This window comes from Mauremys reevesii, linkage group 3 (assembly GCF_016161935.1).
Source record: "Mauremys reevesii isolate NIE-2019 linkage group 3, ASM1616193v1, whole genome shotgun sequence".
NCBI lineage: Eukaryota > Metazoa > Chordata > Testudines > Geoemydidae > Mauremys > Mauremys reevesii.
The window spans coordinates 9,204,464-9,221,377 of record NC_052625.1 but is presented as its reverse complement, the minus strand read 5'-3'; the positions used below and the strand labels follow the sequence as shown (position 1 = coordinate 9,221,377).

The following is a 16,914-nucleotide window of genomic DNA, read 5'->3' as shown; positions in this document are numbered from 1 at the left end:
AGGAAAGACTTCTTGACATCTTTATTTTGTTTTTTGAAGACAACTCTCCTTTTACAGCTATGCCAACTGCCAAAGGGAGGAAAATATGTTTAACTTTCATTATTGTTAACATGAAACTGAAATGCAATGCAGGAAAAGAACAAACAGGTTTTTTTTTTAAAAGATGCCACTGTTGTATTTAAGTAGAGTGAATTCAAATGAGCTTGGGTGAAGAGAAGGTGGGCAATGTGCACAATCTGCTTTTATTTATTGTTGGCAGAAATAGAGCCCTACTAAGGTGTAATTTACATAAGAGTTTCTAACTTGACGCCAAGGTTATTGAAGGGAAAAATGACATGAATTTATCAAGGGATATAAATAGCGGCGATGCCAACATTTGAAACAGGCAGAGCAGCAGAAATCTTGCTGGGCTGCAGAACTAGGGCCTGCTCTACCTTCCAATAAAATTCTAGTCGGCAGCTAACTTTTCTAGGGGATTTATAGCATAGAAGAAAAAGGCTATGCGTCATTTCCCACATGCTGTCTTATCAGGGAGGCTGTTAAACACAGCATAATTGCCCTAGTTCAGCCTTGATCACAAAGAAAAGAACCACTCCGGCTTCAAATGTGATAAAGACAACAAAAGCCTCTTTTGTTCAAATGATAAAAATATAACTTCACTATTGTCACAGGGCCACCTTGAGTGGTGGGTGTGGCCTTCACACAAGAAGTCACAGGTGCTTTCCCTCTCTCCCTAGAGGGTAGAATACAAGTTTTATTTGTCCTTCCCTGAGCTGGGAGAGGACAGGTGCCAAAACATTTCAAAAGCATCCCAACCCAAGTCACAATGCAGGCTACCCATGATGTGACCTAGGAGTTATTCTGGGGAAGTTCTATGGCAGGAGGTCAGATTAGATCACCACAGTTGCCCCTTCTGGTGGTTTTCCAGCCTACTGTCCTCCAAGGTTTCAGCTCCAGCCCACGCAGCTTAACTGCCAGCACTTGGAAGCAGGAGGCCAGTAGCTTCCAACATTTGAATGGTAGCTCTCCCGAAGCCAGCAGAGCTGATTTTATCCAGTCCTCTCTGGTCCTGACTGGCCTGGGAATCTACTTTCTTCAGAAGCCAGTTAGGGCTTGTTGAGAATTTAGCAAGGACAATTAGCCCCTATCTTTTTGGGTCCATTGGTGGTTAAAGTAACATGACTGATTCCTAGGCGTCAGGAATCTGGGTATGTCTACTGTGGAGCTGGAAAGGTGCTACTTCCAGCCCAGGTAGACATACCCATGCTATCTCTGGTCAAGCTAGCACACTAGAAAGAGTACTGTAGATGCAGCGGTGCAAGCGGCGGAACAGGCAGGCCACCGGAGTATGATGCTTGGCAGCTTGCCACTCTCACCGCCACAGCGATGTTATTTTTCGCCTGCTAGCTTGATCAGACTTAGCGCCAGTACGTCTTGTAGAGCTGGAAATTATACCTTCCAGTTCCAGTGCAGACATTTCCTGCCTGGCTCTTTTGGGAATCAAATGAACATCAGAAAGTTAGAAAGAGAGAGAAAGAAACACCCCAAAACAAGATGAACTTTCATATTTCATTGGTATCACACTCACTCCCTTAAATCAGACCCCATTCAACGTGAGACTATAGAAACTTCCCCTAAAGTATACACTCCACAAAGCACCAGACTATGTTTGCAAACATAAAATAGCGGTCAAATCCTGCTTCAGGACAGAGTGCACACAGAAGTCAAATGCCTCAACTATACTTACTATCCCGATGGTTTCTGTAATTCCTATTTGATTGGTTGTATCAGAAGTTAGGACCTTATCCATAAGTTAGAACAACCATGTGTTATTTTTTTGTGCATGCACGCATGCTCTGAATGAGTCTGAAACAGTGCTCTAAACCCCCAATTTGTAAATTCAGAAGACAAGGTTAAAAACAAAGAGAGAGAGAGACTGCTAAAGAAATCTCAATACACATCTGGCCTGATTCTCCATTCCATTACACTTGTCAGTGACAAAAAACAGTGCAACAGAGTAGAAAATCCAGTGCAGTAAAACCCCCAAGCATTTCAAATTCATGAGTGGCCCCATCCAAAAGTCATGAGATTTTAAAAAGTAATAAACTTGGGATCCTTTTTATTTGCCTCTCTTGTTTTTGAGCTTTTAGGGGTCACATATTCAAGCTTTTCTCCATAGGCACAAGTGCTAGAAAATTCCTGGTTTTTTAAATTGAGAGCTGAAGCTTTTCCCCGGGTTATCTGACTCTAGAAGTTGGGGCTTTGAGAAAAATGCCAAATATTGCGAGACCACAAGAGCTGTGAACACAACACCTGGCATTTCAAAACGTTAACGACTGTGTTTAGTGGATGTTTACCATGTTAACTGGAAATACATTTGCAGGGCTGAAAATTTGAAGTACTGGGGGTTGCCCTGTTTGTTTATTTTAGGCTTTCAGAACAGTCCCTTTATTTATTTATTACTTAATTTTTTCAAGTTTCTATATCATCTGTCATTGTAAAATATTTCATTTCCTGTTGAACGATCGATGCTGGTGTGAGGGAAAAAGCAATAATCAAATGCATCAATAGTTTTAAAAGGTGAACATTTGCCAAAGGGATTCTTCTTGAGCCCCGCCAACTCATCCTAATATTTCTGTTTGCTACTGAAACCCTTATATAGTTACACGAAGATTTCAGTTTCCATAGAAACGGTTATTGTCTCAAGAATTTCAAAATGGTAAAAAATAGTGTATTTTACTGTCCTATTAGCATACTGCAGATGCAAATTCTTCAACAGTTAATCATTCAACTGATATTTAGTATTTTATATATTAGTTATGTTCCTACATTTAGGAATGTATAGATTACTGACACATCTACACCAGAGCACATGAATGTTCACAGCAATGTTTGTTTTATGGCACAAGAATCAATTTTTCTCTTCATTGCATGTAGATATTTAATTTTCTTCTGCAGTCACATGCATGGACCATTCCAAGTAAAAGAACAAAAACAGGCCTTTCCGAGCAACTCATGCTGAAATAAAACTGCAGAGGTTGCTACCAGGTAGATGGGATGGCAAGAGGAAATGAATAAGGAATTCAAAGGAGTAACTATTGATTTACAAAGCCGCTTCAGCATTTTTGAAACATAAATAGCTGGGGGCCTGCCCTTGCTGGAGTTCTAATCTGGCTGACGTCAATGGGAGTTTTGACCGAGTAAGGACTCTGGGATGAGGCCCCGAGCATTTCATGTTTCAGAAGTGAATCTACATCAACAATTATTCCTTCTGGTTTCAAGATGAATCGCTTATTAATCTCCTGCTCCCCAAATTACTTTTGCTTCCTTCTTAAACGATTCTAATAACTTATTAAAAACCAGAGGTTATCATCATCATCTTATTATTCCCTCGGCCCTGTATATCTCCCATTATATTTGGAATCAAGACACTTCTCCTAATTCACAATTATAAAGGTCTCTTTAGGGTTTTTTTAGAACATTAGTTCCACTGCAACGCTGGTGGCGCTTGGTATTTGTCCTTGTTACCAGCACCCTCTAGCTAAAGAATAAGACTTTGCACAAACACCACAATCAGGCGGGAAATACTGCCATAATTTCTGAGTCTGGTGTTTTGAGGTTGAAGAGAGAAGAATAAATCCTTTAAAAATTGGGGGATAGGAAGGATTGGCTTGTGGTTAAAACCCTCTACCACAAGTCAGTTGGGGCCAGATTTTTAAAGATATTGAGTCTCCACTAGTGGGATTTTCAAAAGTGCCTAGGTGCCTAACTCCCATTCAAAATCCCACTAAAGGTCCACCTGCATCTCTAGGTGCTTAAATACCTTTAAAAATCTGGTCCTTGATCTAACTTTGCCTCAGTTCCCCCATCTGTAAAATGGGCATATCACTCTCGTTGTCTGTCTTTTCTATTTATGATAGGAGAGAGGAGCTCTATGTGAATGTACAGTGACCATCACAATGGCCAAAGATCTCGGCTGGGGCTTCTAGGTGTTGTTGAATTGTAAATAACAATACAAACAATGGGCCTCACTTCTATGTTTACCACCCCTGAGTTTCACCCAGTTTCTTTACATGTAGGGACTGGTTGAGCCCTCTTTCACCTATGTGGAACATTCAGCGTACGCCGCTAGTGAAGGCAATGAACAGGGAAATCCAATGAAAACAAATCTTTCTGTTTCCTTGCCAGCTGAGATCAGTGGAAATCTGGCCTGAGCTGGAGGTGCAGGATCAGGCCCATGTTTAGGGCTAAATCATGACAGGGTCCTGTGGACACACATCATCCGAAAAAAGTGGGCAAAAAGAATGGGGGGAGGGGTGTGACACTTCCTGGGGGTACCCATGGGTATGGGGGCACTTCGCTACCACCTGCCCCTTAGTATGAGGAAGCCTTGTCTGTGCCTGCAGGGGGTGCTGTCTCCCCAACTTCACCAGCCACGAGCAACACAACCCCTCCCCTGTAGGCCTGCACTGGCCTCGCTCTCTCTATGGGTCAGTGATAGGCACAGCCCACCCCTTGAGCCCTCCAAGTGTCCCATCCCTGTTCCATGGGACACTCACAGATCTGCCGCTCCCAAAGGAGCAGGACAGCCCAACTTACCACCCGGGCCTCCAATCCCCACTCTGCTGCACACACAGCACTGAATTCAGTTCACAGTGAACACAAGCAAACATGTATTTAACGATGTAGAGAGACGCGAGTGATAGCAAGGAGAAGACTGGAAACAAACGGTTACACAGAACATAAAATGGCAACACGCATTCTACAGCCTAGACTTCATTAACAAGATTTTCTCATGTCTAATAAAGTATTGCTCACCAGCGCTTTCCAGCCAGGCAGGCTGTGATCCCTTTCTCATGAGACAAGACGTGCTGTCAGCTTGTCCAGGTGAAGGACCCAGAGTGGACCTATATCTGCTCTCCCAGATAGATAGACCCCCCCATAATCCATTGCTTTTACTCGTAAACAGGATTCCCTCCAGCTGTTTATTTCTTCCTGGCAATGTCCTCTCTTGTAGAGTTGGCAATCTTTCAACTGGTATCAGGCTCAGTATGCAACGCATGACCAGACAGAGAGAGAAGTGTCGGTTACCTCCTGCTGAGAAGGAATCTGTCCAGTGACCTGCCTTACTTTAAGAACATAATTTTCAGTATACATACATACCTTAGTAAATATTACCTATGCATACACTCCACAATGATTATGACGACAGAAGAGACCCTCCATGCCACCTTTTAGTGATTGACGTGAGTGGGGCCAGGATTTCACCCACTCAGCTTGCAGAAAAGCATTGGATAGAGCACATTGCACGTGTGCGAGACAACAAAATGCTCAGTCAATTTCTGGAGAATGAATGAGATGGATCAAGAAGTTGGTATATTCACACTCAGCAGCTGATGCTGAGCCTAGGAAAACATGAATGTTCAAACAAGGCTTGAGTGGGTGCTCGGGAGGAGCAGTGGGTGTGAAAGGATCCCTTCTTTCCTCAGGTACCCCAGCAGAGGGGAGCAACAAAACTGGGCTGCAGTGCTCGGGAGTGCAGACATGGGGAGCCCATCATGCTGTCTGTAGCGAAAGGAAGGAGGGTCTCTAGTCATGGATAGGGCATTAGACTGGGTCACAGGGAATCTAGGATCAATCCCTGGCTCTGCAGCTGACTTCCTGGGTGACGCTGAGAAAGGCATTTAACCTGCCCTGTGCCTATACCTGTAAAAGGGGAGTAGAACTTCCCTGCCTCAAAGGATGATGGGAGAAAAATACATTAAAGACTGTGAGGAGGCTTAAATGCCATGGTGATGAGGTTCACACTGGTACCTGAATGGAAAGAACACGTCTTGGGGGACCATGTCCAGGAAAATGTCCTTTTTATCACAACTACAGGGGAGTATAGAAGTGTTTACAGATTACACCTTCCCAAGAGGTGTAACAGGCACTATACATTATGGCCCTGGCAGGTATTAAAACGTCCACCTTCGTAGTATTTCCTTTCTCCAGAGCATAGGCTGCTCCCACCCTACCAGCCTTCCCCAGCACATCAATCCATAGATTAGCTTTAATGATTGTTATCAGAGCAAAACATAGGATGATAGTTTGAGACAGAGTGATGTAGGTTGGCAGAAAGACTAGCAATGTTACCCACTATAAAAAAAGAGAAAAGGAGTTGAATATTTTCCTCCTACAGCTAAAAATGACCAAAGAAAAAGAATATTAATTTTTATATCAATTAAGAAGCACATTAGAGATTACAAAACACATACAAAACAATTCACAAAATATGGCTCTTTTGACGGGTGGAAGACAATTGTTGAAAACAATACACACAGATAAGTTTGAAATAGGCCTAGAAATGAGAAGTTTTGCTTCCTGTACTTAAAGATGCCAGCACTTACTACCAAAGATGAACTTTATACAATACAAGGACACAGTAATTAAAGGTGACCCAAGAAACACCCCCCTTTTTGTTTGATAGGGGTTCAGAAGAGGGTGGAGGAAGAGCATCCCGGAATAATGAACAGGTGGAAAGGAGGTTGGTTTTTTTATATGTGGGTGGCTCTGCTTCTTTTCAACTAATGATTTGAATGCAGCTGGGACTTTGTTGCAATACTAATGATGTGTTAGGGTACCTAGTGCTTTGTACAGGCATCTTTGGTATTATTATTTAAACACAAAAATAAATAAATCAATAGGACCGTTGAAAAGCTGGTGCTGGATACAGATGATCACTTTATTTCTGTCCACCTTTGAGCCTGATCTAAAGATCACTGAAGGTGGAGTAAAGACTCCTACTGACTTAAATGGGTTTTGGACCAGGCTCTTGTAAGACAGAGGCCCAATCTACATGCATTTATAATTACAAACACATAAAATTAAATGAGCTTACTCAAACTGGCAGGAAACAGTCACCAAATTCAATACCCAAAATCATCAGAAATTAGAGGAATTAGAAGGAAAAAAAGTTATTTCTACCCATTTAATGAATCTTCCATCTACATCCTCTTTCCAATACAAACTGTTGGACCTTGTGCCATGACTTAAATATCACATGGTCTCTAAGACAGCCAGGACACAGATCATATCGGCTTACCACATGTCCCTGGTCTAAGTCAACTTCAGTGAATCTACGCCAATTTACAGAAGCTGGGAATCTGGACCATAATACTTATATACTATACATTCAGGAATGATGTAGGATGAGCAGATTATGGGTGCTAGGCCTTTACATGGGTGCTAAGTACAAGGAACTTTCTTCTCTGAATAGGCTCCATGCAGGGGCTGGCCACAATTACAGTCCTTGCCCTCACCTGAATGCAAGGATTATTCCCACTAGTACTTAACGGTAGGGAATTAGAGGGTCCATGGGCAGGGCACACTGCAACCTGTTAAGGAGGAGGGTAGTGGTGGAGAAGTGCTTCTGCACATCTGGTAGATTTGGGAGTCAGTACACCTCTCTGACAGCTGCCATCTGGGCCAACACTCCTGGGGTTGAACCAGTGATGTCCAGATCTCAAAGAATGAGCTGCTACTGTGGATCTGTCACACAGAGTCTCCTGAAACATACACTCGCCCGTGATTTACACCTCTTTGCCCATAGTGCCCAGAACATTGACCGGTGCAGAATGGACACAACTGATCCCAAAATGAGCATTTTGCTCCAGCAGGCAAACATGGGCCTGTCAACCTGCCAACGCAGGTGCTGCATCTATTGTGCCACGCAATCAGCGATCCCACGCAACCAGCGATGAAAGGCAGGCTGATTCACACAGGTGCGAGGCATTACACCAGGAGGGAAGTCCTGGTTTTCTGGTACCCTTCAATTAATGCCATTGCACTCGAGTTGGTAATACACAATAACAAAAACAGCCCTTATGTAACCTAATAAACAAAAGCCCCCAAATCAATGGCTGCACATAAATCTTAGCTAAAAACATTTGTGCTAGAAGAACCTGAATGCCTTACAGAAAGGTGGGCAACAGTTTAAAAATAATGTTCCAGCCCTCGTTAATTTTTTATTACTATTCATCATAAAACCATTAATCATGGTGAACTAATTTGATATTAATGTGGATGTCATAAAGTACTTCTGTAGCATTTCAATTACAATTCAGCATTTCAACTGCTGCTGGCACCATATGGAAAGCTTTGAAAACCAGATTTAAATACATTTGAAGATAACCATCAGATAGGTTCAGATACAGAAAACCTGCCACTCATGATGCTAAAACATATTCTGACAAAACCTGAGCAGTTCATGGGAAAGCGTCCTGCAACACAGCTGAGTGGAGAACAGAAGGGGCAGAAAAGACTGTGGAAGGAGAGGATCAACTGCAAATCAATTATCTCACTTCCTCCCCTGAGGCCAGGGTAGGAATTGCAACTCCAGAGGCTGCTGCAACCCTGAGGCTTCGGCAGCAGCTGTGACGCAGCAGCGATTCATTTCCAGAGCCCTGGAGAGATATTCTTTTCTTCTACAACCTCTGTGGATTTCCCTAAGGTACAGTCCAGTTAACAGAACTGTGCGCTAGGGAATTCACATCTGAGTGGAAAATATCTGTCCAAAACTAACACTACAGAAAACATATTTCTGCCAGCAACATTCAACAGGAAGATACAAAAAAAAAAAAAAAAAAACCTAACTGGATCCATAGGGACTGATTCAATGACCACAGAAGTGACATGAAAAAGACTAATTGGCTTCAACAGGCAGGCAAACATCCAGTACTAAATGCAAGGGAGAACTTAAACTAAATACTCAATCAATAGGGAAGTTAAGAGCTTCCACCATTTTGACTGGATCTTTAGAAATAATGCATGCGTTTCCATTTTTTTGTTTATTCACTGCAAATACATCGGAATTGTACACAGAGGCTCAACACTCAATGGCCCAACCATCTCAACGCATCTTCACACAGACTGTGTAAATGAAGAAAAAAGCAAAAATGATATTTACTGCATTGGGCAACTTTTCAAATTGCTGCATATAATTTCCAAGCCACCTTATCTAAGTTATCAATGCAACATCTGGTACGTACACAACAGCCATTCCTACCTTGGGAGCTCTGGCGTGTTTCCCACATCTGGCATCTCTGACGAAGCTGAGATCGAGCAGCTCTGCCTCCTATAAGGAAAAGTTGAAATACACATTGTTACCCATTCATTGAAAATGCACACTTCGCTAACTGCGCTTTTGTTCCCTAGTAATGCTACTGTTAGACCTCAGCCTTCAGTGAGCTCTGTACAGGTTCTGTCCTGCACATTGCATACCAATCGGGAGTAACAATTCCTCGTTGCAATATTGGAACCGTTGTCATATAGCCCCATTTTTTCCTTGCAAATCTGCTTTGGCTTTTTTCCCCCCGACCCCATCTTCACCACCAGTTTGATATATTGATTTTCCAGGGGCTCATTTCAAACCAAAATTATTTAGCTTATTTCTTGTGTTGCCAAGCACTCTACTGTGATTCACATTTTTCAACAAAACCTCTGTGTATTGTTTTTTATGTATCCCTGGTCTCGCAATAATTAGCTCCTGGCTACTGTCTGCAAAAGAGAACTTCGCCAAACAGAACATCCTAACTTCACAGTGGAAAAATCTACATGATTGTGGATAGGACATTTTGAAAAGTGTGTGTGAATAAGAAGGATGCTTTGCACTCATGCACCATCAATTTTATGGTGACTATTTTCCTTACTACTCAGTAAAAATCATGTACTTTCGACCACCATCTCACACTACAGATGACTTCTACATATTGCACTTAAGAGAACAAAAACGACGTGTTACATGACCTCTCCTACATAGGGAAACAATTACAGAGAATATTGTGTTGTATTTTCCAAGGGTTTAATTTTACTTTTTAAACACAGATTTAATAATACCACCTAGCTTTTATCAGATCTCAAAGCACTCTACAGAGAGGAGTTCAGTATCTCCATTTTACAGATGGAAAAACGGAGGCACACAGGAGTGACATGATTTGTCCAAGTTCATCAAGCAGGCCAGCGGTTGAGCCAGAAATAGAAATTAGGTCTCCTGAGTCCCAGTCCGGTGCTCTATCTACCTTAATACTAGCCAAACTTTAACTCTCCTAGGGCCTCATTGCGTCCAGTCCTGCACACCCATGCAGAGGTGTAAGGTATCCCCCCCTTTTCCCTGCACTGACTACCCATACCCATATCCATACCATGGGTAGCAGTGCAGCATGAGATGCACACACCGCAGGGCCAGTACTCCTCCATCCTGCATGGGTGGGTGGAGAAGGTGTGGAGAATGAATGGAACCTTGGCTATCTCTCCCGCCTCCCAGTGAGCAGGGCATTGCTCTACACCATTGTGCTGCAGTGTGTACCCACCACCAAGTCTAGGGTTGGCCTTATTGGAAAACCCAGGAGGTGGGCGGGTGCAAGCCCACCCACTTCTAAAGGCCCCTCCACAAGCCTAGCGGGAGGGACTACTGGACCCAGGAACCAAATGAATATGGGGGACAACTAATGAAAAACAGGGAGTGGCGTGATGATGGTGTAGGGTTAGCACAAAGGACTCCCACCCTCTAGGAGCAGGGGAAACCAAGCAACAGATTGTGACTCAGAATCAATATCCTCTCCCCTACCTGCTCCTGGGTAGGTGTAACTGCACATCGTGGGGTTTTGGGGATGTAATACCTTAATGTATAAAAACCCCACACTAGGCAACAAGAGGTTAAGGGGCTGCTCTGGGCTCAGCCAGCCGTGCCCCGCCACACCTGCAAGTCATGCACAGACTGGAGGAGACGTTAAAGGACGCAGAACAGCTCCCTTGGGGACAGAGCAGGAAGGAGAGCAGACATGCACCTCGCAGCTCCTGAGAGAAGAGCTGAGGGAAGGCAGAATCTCTCCCTCCAAAGGTCCCTCCCTGAGGGAAGGGAGGACCTGCTTCAGGGACGCCCTCAGAGGGAGGCATTCCCTCCCACATATGGACTCAGTTTATTTGCGTTAATTCCTCTTGCTTTCTTTACGGACTATCCCAGCAGGGGAGAGAGTTGGAACTAGGGTGACCAGATGTCCTAATTTTATAGGGACCGTCCCGATTTTGGGGTCTTTTTCTTATATAGGCTCCTATTACCTCCCACCCCCTGTCCCGATTTTACACACTTGCTGTCTGGTCACCCTAGTTGGAACTGACCTGGCTGAGGGCCAAGCCACAGGAAGAGACAGCTGCTGCCCTGAGACAGAGGGAGCTACCACGCCATTCATGGCCACAAGGAGGTGCCAAGCGGTGAGCTCACCACCTGCACATCTCATCATAAACAGCAAGCTTTGGGCAACCATGGGATGGTAGGAAGTGGCCCAGGGAGGGCAACCCAGGCTACCAGAAGTTTGATAGTCCTCACAGGGCTCTGGGCTGGAGTCTGGTGGAATGGGAAGGCCTGAGCTCCCCTACCAACCTCCCCTCTGCAATTTGAAGGCCCTAAGCCTGACCACTAGGCAATGCTCCCCACAAGCGAAGGCCATCACATATGGACATAGCTACTGTGGAAAGATCAACAGTGCTTGACGAGACATTTATCTCCACTTGTATGCTCTTTGCAAGTAGCAACACAAACTATCCTGTGAGATTCAGGCAAATAACTCTGATTTGACTGGACATTGCTTAAAGATATTAAAGTCCCTCTTACTATTGTCTGTCTCATTTACACCTTGATGAGGACTAATAGTCCATATTAGCATACGTCTGTTCATTTATTGGTATAAACAATGCTAAAGCAAGAATTAGACCACACTATCCACAGAGCAACACTAGTTTAATAGAATTTTTATCTTAAATAATTACTGTGTTGATGCTCAGAGAATTTGAAATCTATGTACAGTATAAAGCCACTATACCCTGAAAAGCAAAACCAAATTCCCAAGGGAAAATACAGTTTTTCTCTGTGACCTATACTATAGTAGCTGTCAATTGGTTTCTTTTTCATTTTTTGTAGGCCAGATCCTGATCCAGTCAAAAGAGAGTGAGAGAAATACACTTGTGTACAGTGGAAAAAATATTCACCTGACAGCACCAGTTCCTATTCTTTTCACAGCTGGCTGCCTATACCGTTATCTGAATCAGTGTTCAGGAGTATCTCATTCTTAACAAAACTGCCACTATGCACCACTTCAGTTCCAGACTGAAGATCCACTCCCAGACAGACCCACACTGCTCCCACGCCCTCCCGTCTCTTGCTCCATCTGACACACCATCACAATTGAGGTGAATATTGATTGGATCAGATCCATGCTGGGAGCAGAAAGGCCATTGGGCATTGCAGGGGCTTATGTGTTCAATTCCAACCCCCACCAAGCATGAAGAGACTTAGGACATGGAAATGAAATGGAGATTGAAGATAACAGAACCATCCCCCAAACACCAGGGCAGGTCACAGCAGTGAAGCACAGCCCCTCTGCATCAACGCACAATGCTGTCATGGCTAATACCCCAGCTGACAGGCCTGAAGAGTGGATGCTGCTCCTTGGGGCCCCTCACGTGAAGGTTCCTAGTTACTGGATCTACTTAGGTCTAGGTGGAGCAGCTCCTCTTCTACATCATCCACGTGGGTTTTGAAGTGGCTGTGGGACTCACCGGCTCCCAGTGCAAAGGTGATGCAGAAGCTCACGTGAATGACACCTTCTTGTCATGTAGGATCTAGCAATGGGCCCTCTACCAAAGCATGAGCGTCATCCACAGTGCACAGAGACTGCAGTGTGCATTGTGTTTCGTTCTCCAGAACCCAGCATGACAGGTCCCCAGGCTGGGATGGGGCCAGATCTTCAACTGATGTAAGTCAGCACAGCTTCACTGACTTCAACAAAGCAATGCTGATTTACACCAGTTGAGGATCTGACCCTAGGTCTTACTGTAACATTTCTACATTCTCTTCACATTTTGTCCATCCTTGAGCAGAACCTCACGTGAAGGTTCCTAGTTACTGGATCTACTTAGGTCTAGGTGGAGCAGCTCCTCTTCTACATCATCCACGTGGGTTTTGAAGTGGCTGTGGGACTCACCTGCTCCCAGTGCAAAGGTGATGCAGAAGCTCACTTGAATGACACCTTCTTGTCATGTAGGATCTAGCAATGGGCCCTCTACCAAAGCATGAGCGTCATCCACAGTGCACAGAGACTGCAGTGTGCATTGTGTTTCGTTCTCCAGAACCCAGCATGACAGGTCCCCAGGCTGGGATGGGGCCAGATCTTCAACTGGTGTAAGTCAGCACAGCTTCGCTGACTTCAACAAAGCAATGCTGATTTACACCAGTTGAGGATCTGACCCTAGGTCTTACTGTAACATTTCTACATTCTCTTCACATTTTGTCCATCCTTGAGCAGAATTTTCTTGCAGATCCCGGCGATGTCAGATCAGTGCAAGAACACCTCACATACGTTTTTATTTCTTCGGTGATTTATTTCATGCCATATTTGCATACCACTGTAAATGCATTTCAAAATGCAGCATCATGTTTTTAGTGCAGACAGCCAGACTAGTCTTTGTTAATTAAAGAAGTTTTTTTTCCCCCTAGTTCTGATGTAAGAAAGATAAAAATACAAGTTATTTATTTTTTCAAGCTGTTCTTAGGAACCACTCTAACGCCTGTTCTATGGAAGCCCCATTTGGGATGTATCAAAACTAAAGGCAGACTCAACAGAGGAGACAGGAAGAGAAACATCTGAAACAAATGAAGCTAATTGCAGCGCTCTATTAAATAGCTGCCTGTTCAGGGCTGGTAGCAAGCTTGACTTTGAACATGGCAAAATAAGGACGCAATGTGGAGTCTCTCTGTTGACTTAATGTCTGAGAGACACTCAAATAGGGGCAAGAACAAAACTAATGAAATATGGAAGAGTCACATTAATGTTTATCAGACTGATAATGGGAATACGGTTTAGAATGGGAAGAGGAGCTCTAGCCTTTAGATGTAATTAAAGATGGAGAAGAGAGGATATTTAACAAAAGGGAGATATGGTAAGCGAGAAACTGAAAAGAGAACCAGGGATTAGAGAGTGAAATGGAAACTAAGATCGTCTTTCTCTTTCTTTGAAGTTCTGCTCTATCAACAGAACTGAACAGGGTAGAAAAAAATACTACACACAATGAAGTGTGCAGATTATGACTATTCGAAATTAAGGGTTTTATTCTCAACTATTGTCAATCAGCATAGATCCATGGACACTAGCTGAGTATCTGGCCCTAAATGTTAAGGATCACATGGTGATCCCCTTTGTCTCACTGAGTAATACCTTCACCCCACAAGAAGTCCCACTAACTTCAGTGAGACTGCTTGTGGGGTCAGGCAATATTCAACATGAGTTCAGGTATCCACAATGCACCACTACCAACCCCAAGACCTGAAAAGTAATGAGAAGGGCTTAAAAATCAAAAGACTTTCAGAAGATGGAAACATTTTGTGCTCTATTTGTATTCTGGTTTTTGAGCCTTTAGGGTTCGTGGTTTTCAGTTTTTCCCTGCAGTTATGAGGGCAAGAAACATTTTTTTTTCAAATGAAAGCCAAGATGCTTGTGTAATTACAGGTCTCCCAATACTGGGGCTTTCCAAAAAACACCAAATATCACAAGGTAAAATCCTGAAGGATGGCAACATTGTGGCAATGTGGCTTTAAGGAACCTATAGACGTGAGGAAAGGCATTCCGCTTATGCAATCAAAGAAGAAGGATTTAGAAAACTGAAAGGATTGACAACTGCTAGAAATAAACGGTTGTAACAGTGGGAACATGAGAGAATGAAAGAAGTAGAAGAAAAGGGGATTACAAGAGAAGATGGAAAACTACACACCAGGCAATTGTCAGAAGCTTGTTATTGTAGGATTGGCCAAGTATTTTATTTTAAAAAGAGAATAAATGGCCAGACCTCCCCTAATACAAACATATAACAAGAGCCTTTCAACTCAAATAATACACATCAAAAATAAACACGAACAACAAAGAGCCAACCAAACCAACACCTCACAAAACGATGAAGTCTGGGCTCCCGCTAAGAAGAGGGTTGTAAGAACAGGGAAGTGGAGTTCTAGGCACACTCTGAGAGATTTACAAAACCTAGGCCATCTGAAGAGGGGATGTAATTAGATCCCAACTTTTAAAGAGTGGGATCTGTGAATCCTTGCTGTGACCTTATACACGTTACCATATTTTCGGTCTGGCAACCTAGCACATAGGAGGTTTTTTTGGCTAGTGCACAGACTTTTGAGAAAGGTTTTGTAGGAAGCAGCTACGCAAGCCATGGGAACATATGCCCTATAGTCCTTGTTTATTAACAGATATTAGAACTGAACGGTACATTTATGAAGACAAGGTGGGTGAAGCAATATCTTTTTTTGGACCAACTTCTGTTGGTGAGAGAGACAAGAAACAGAAGTTGGTCCAATAAAGATATTACCTCCTCCACCTTGTCTCTCTAATGTCCTGGGCCCAACACGGTTACAACAACACTGCATACAGCTACGGTACATTTATGCAATTTAATTTTACATATGCCTCCTGAATTGTGAAAAAAAGCCCTTATGCCATTGTAATTTGCCATCTAAAGGCAAGAGAATGAGGTAAGGACACCCACATAAATGTCACCGTAGCCTGCAATCAGTAGGGTCTGGATAAGTCAGAATTCATAATGTAACATTTCTTAGAAGTTCCTAGGTCCAAGAATATCAAATCCTTGGGAACTTTGTGACCTTTAGTAATTGCTTTCATCTTCCAAATGACTCATTAAAGAGGGAGAGGGCAATTTCCTAATATTTTAGTATATATTTTGGACAGGTTTTTTGTGAAGCCAAAATATGCTTCCATTCTTTACTACTTGGCAGAAAAATGCTGCAGTTCAAGTGCTGCGAAATTGACAGTCTAAAGCCTGCTGCTCCGGAAATCAATGGGCACAGGATTGGAACCATACTGTGTGCTAGATGAGCCATGGAAGCCCATGGCAACTGAGAAGCAAAAACACTGTAAGTCCAGCCTTGCACTGAGTAGAGACCTGTAACCACTCTTACTGTGAGCTATTAATCTTGCAAGAGAATAATGTCTCTTAATTCACCTACCATAAAAACGCTAAGAAATGAATATTAATCCTGCTATGTTTGTTTTCAACTATCCACTGAGACAGAGACCCATCCTTATAGGGCTAGATTGTGCATCCTCACTTTTCTGGGTGAGCCCATTCTCACAGAAACAGCACATTGTGCAACCCTTCCTGTGTTGAGGAGCATTTACTCACACAAGCAGTTTCATCTGAATTCAGAAGAGCAGGGATCAGCAACCTTTGGCATGCGGCCCATGAGGGAAATCCACTAGCGGGCCAGGACGGTTTGTTTACCTGCAGCATCCACAGGTTCGGCCGATCGCAGCTCCCAGTGGCCACGGTTCGCCGTTCCAGGCCAATGGGGGCTGCGGGAAGTGGCGGCCAGCACACCCCTTGGCCCACGCTGTTTCCTGCAGCCCCCATTGGCCTGGAACGACAAACCGCGGCCAGTGGGAGCTGTGATTGGCCAAACCTGCGGATGCTGCAGGTAAACAAACCATCCAGGCCTGCCAGCAGCTTTCCCTGGCGGGCCGCGGGCCAAAGGTTGCCGATCCCTGCAGTAGAGCAACACCAATTTATATCTGCCCGTGATCTGATTCACTCTTACTTTTATTAGTTAATTTCCACCTCCCAAAACTGACCGAAGCACATCACCCATTGTGCTAGGTACTTCATATTAACATAACACTAGTTAACAAGGCAAAATTCCTCATTGATCTCGGTGATAAATGAAAGGTGGGGGGGAGTTCCCTTTTAGGGACACCCAGCCAGCCAGTGTCCCTGGCTATAAATCCCTCTTGGTGGCTGTTCTCTGCTTGCTTTACCTGTAAAGGGTTAAAACGTCTTCCTGCATAGGTAAAAGGAAGGGAGTGG

At 43.7% G+C, this 16,914-nt stretch overlaps 1 protein-coding gene across 3 annotated transcripts in view; it reads right to left on the bottom strand.

The window, feature by feature from the left end:
* PLCB1 (phospholipase C beta 1) overlaps positions 1-16,914 on the bottom strand; it is a 627,028-nt gene that overhangs the window by 447,143 nt on the left and 162,971 nt on the right. For all 3 annotated transcript variants that reach the window (XM_039531329.1, XM_039531330.1, XM_039531331.1), the window contains exon 3: positions 9,047-9,115. In XM_039531329.1, the coding sequence (XP_039387263.1) occupies positions 9,047-9,115 (69 nt within the window). The remainder of the gene's footprint in view (positions 1-9,046; positions 9,116-16,914) is intronic.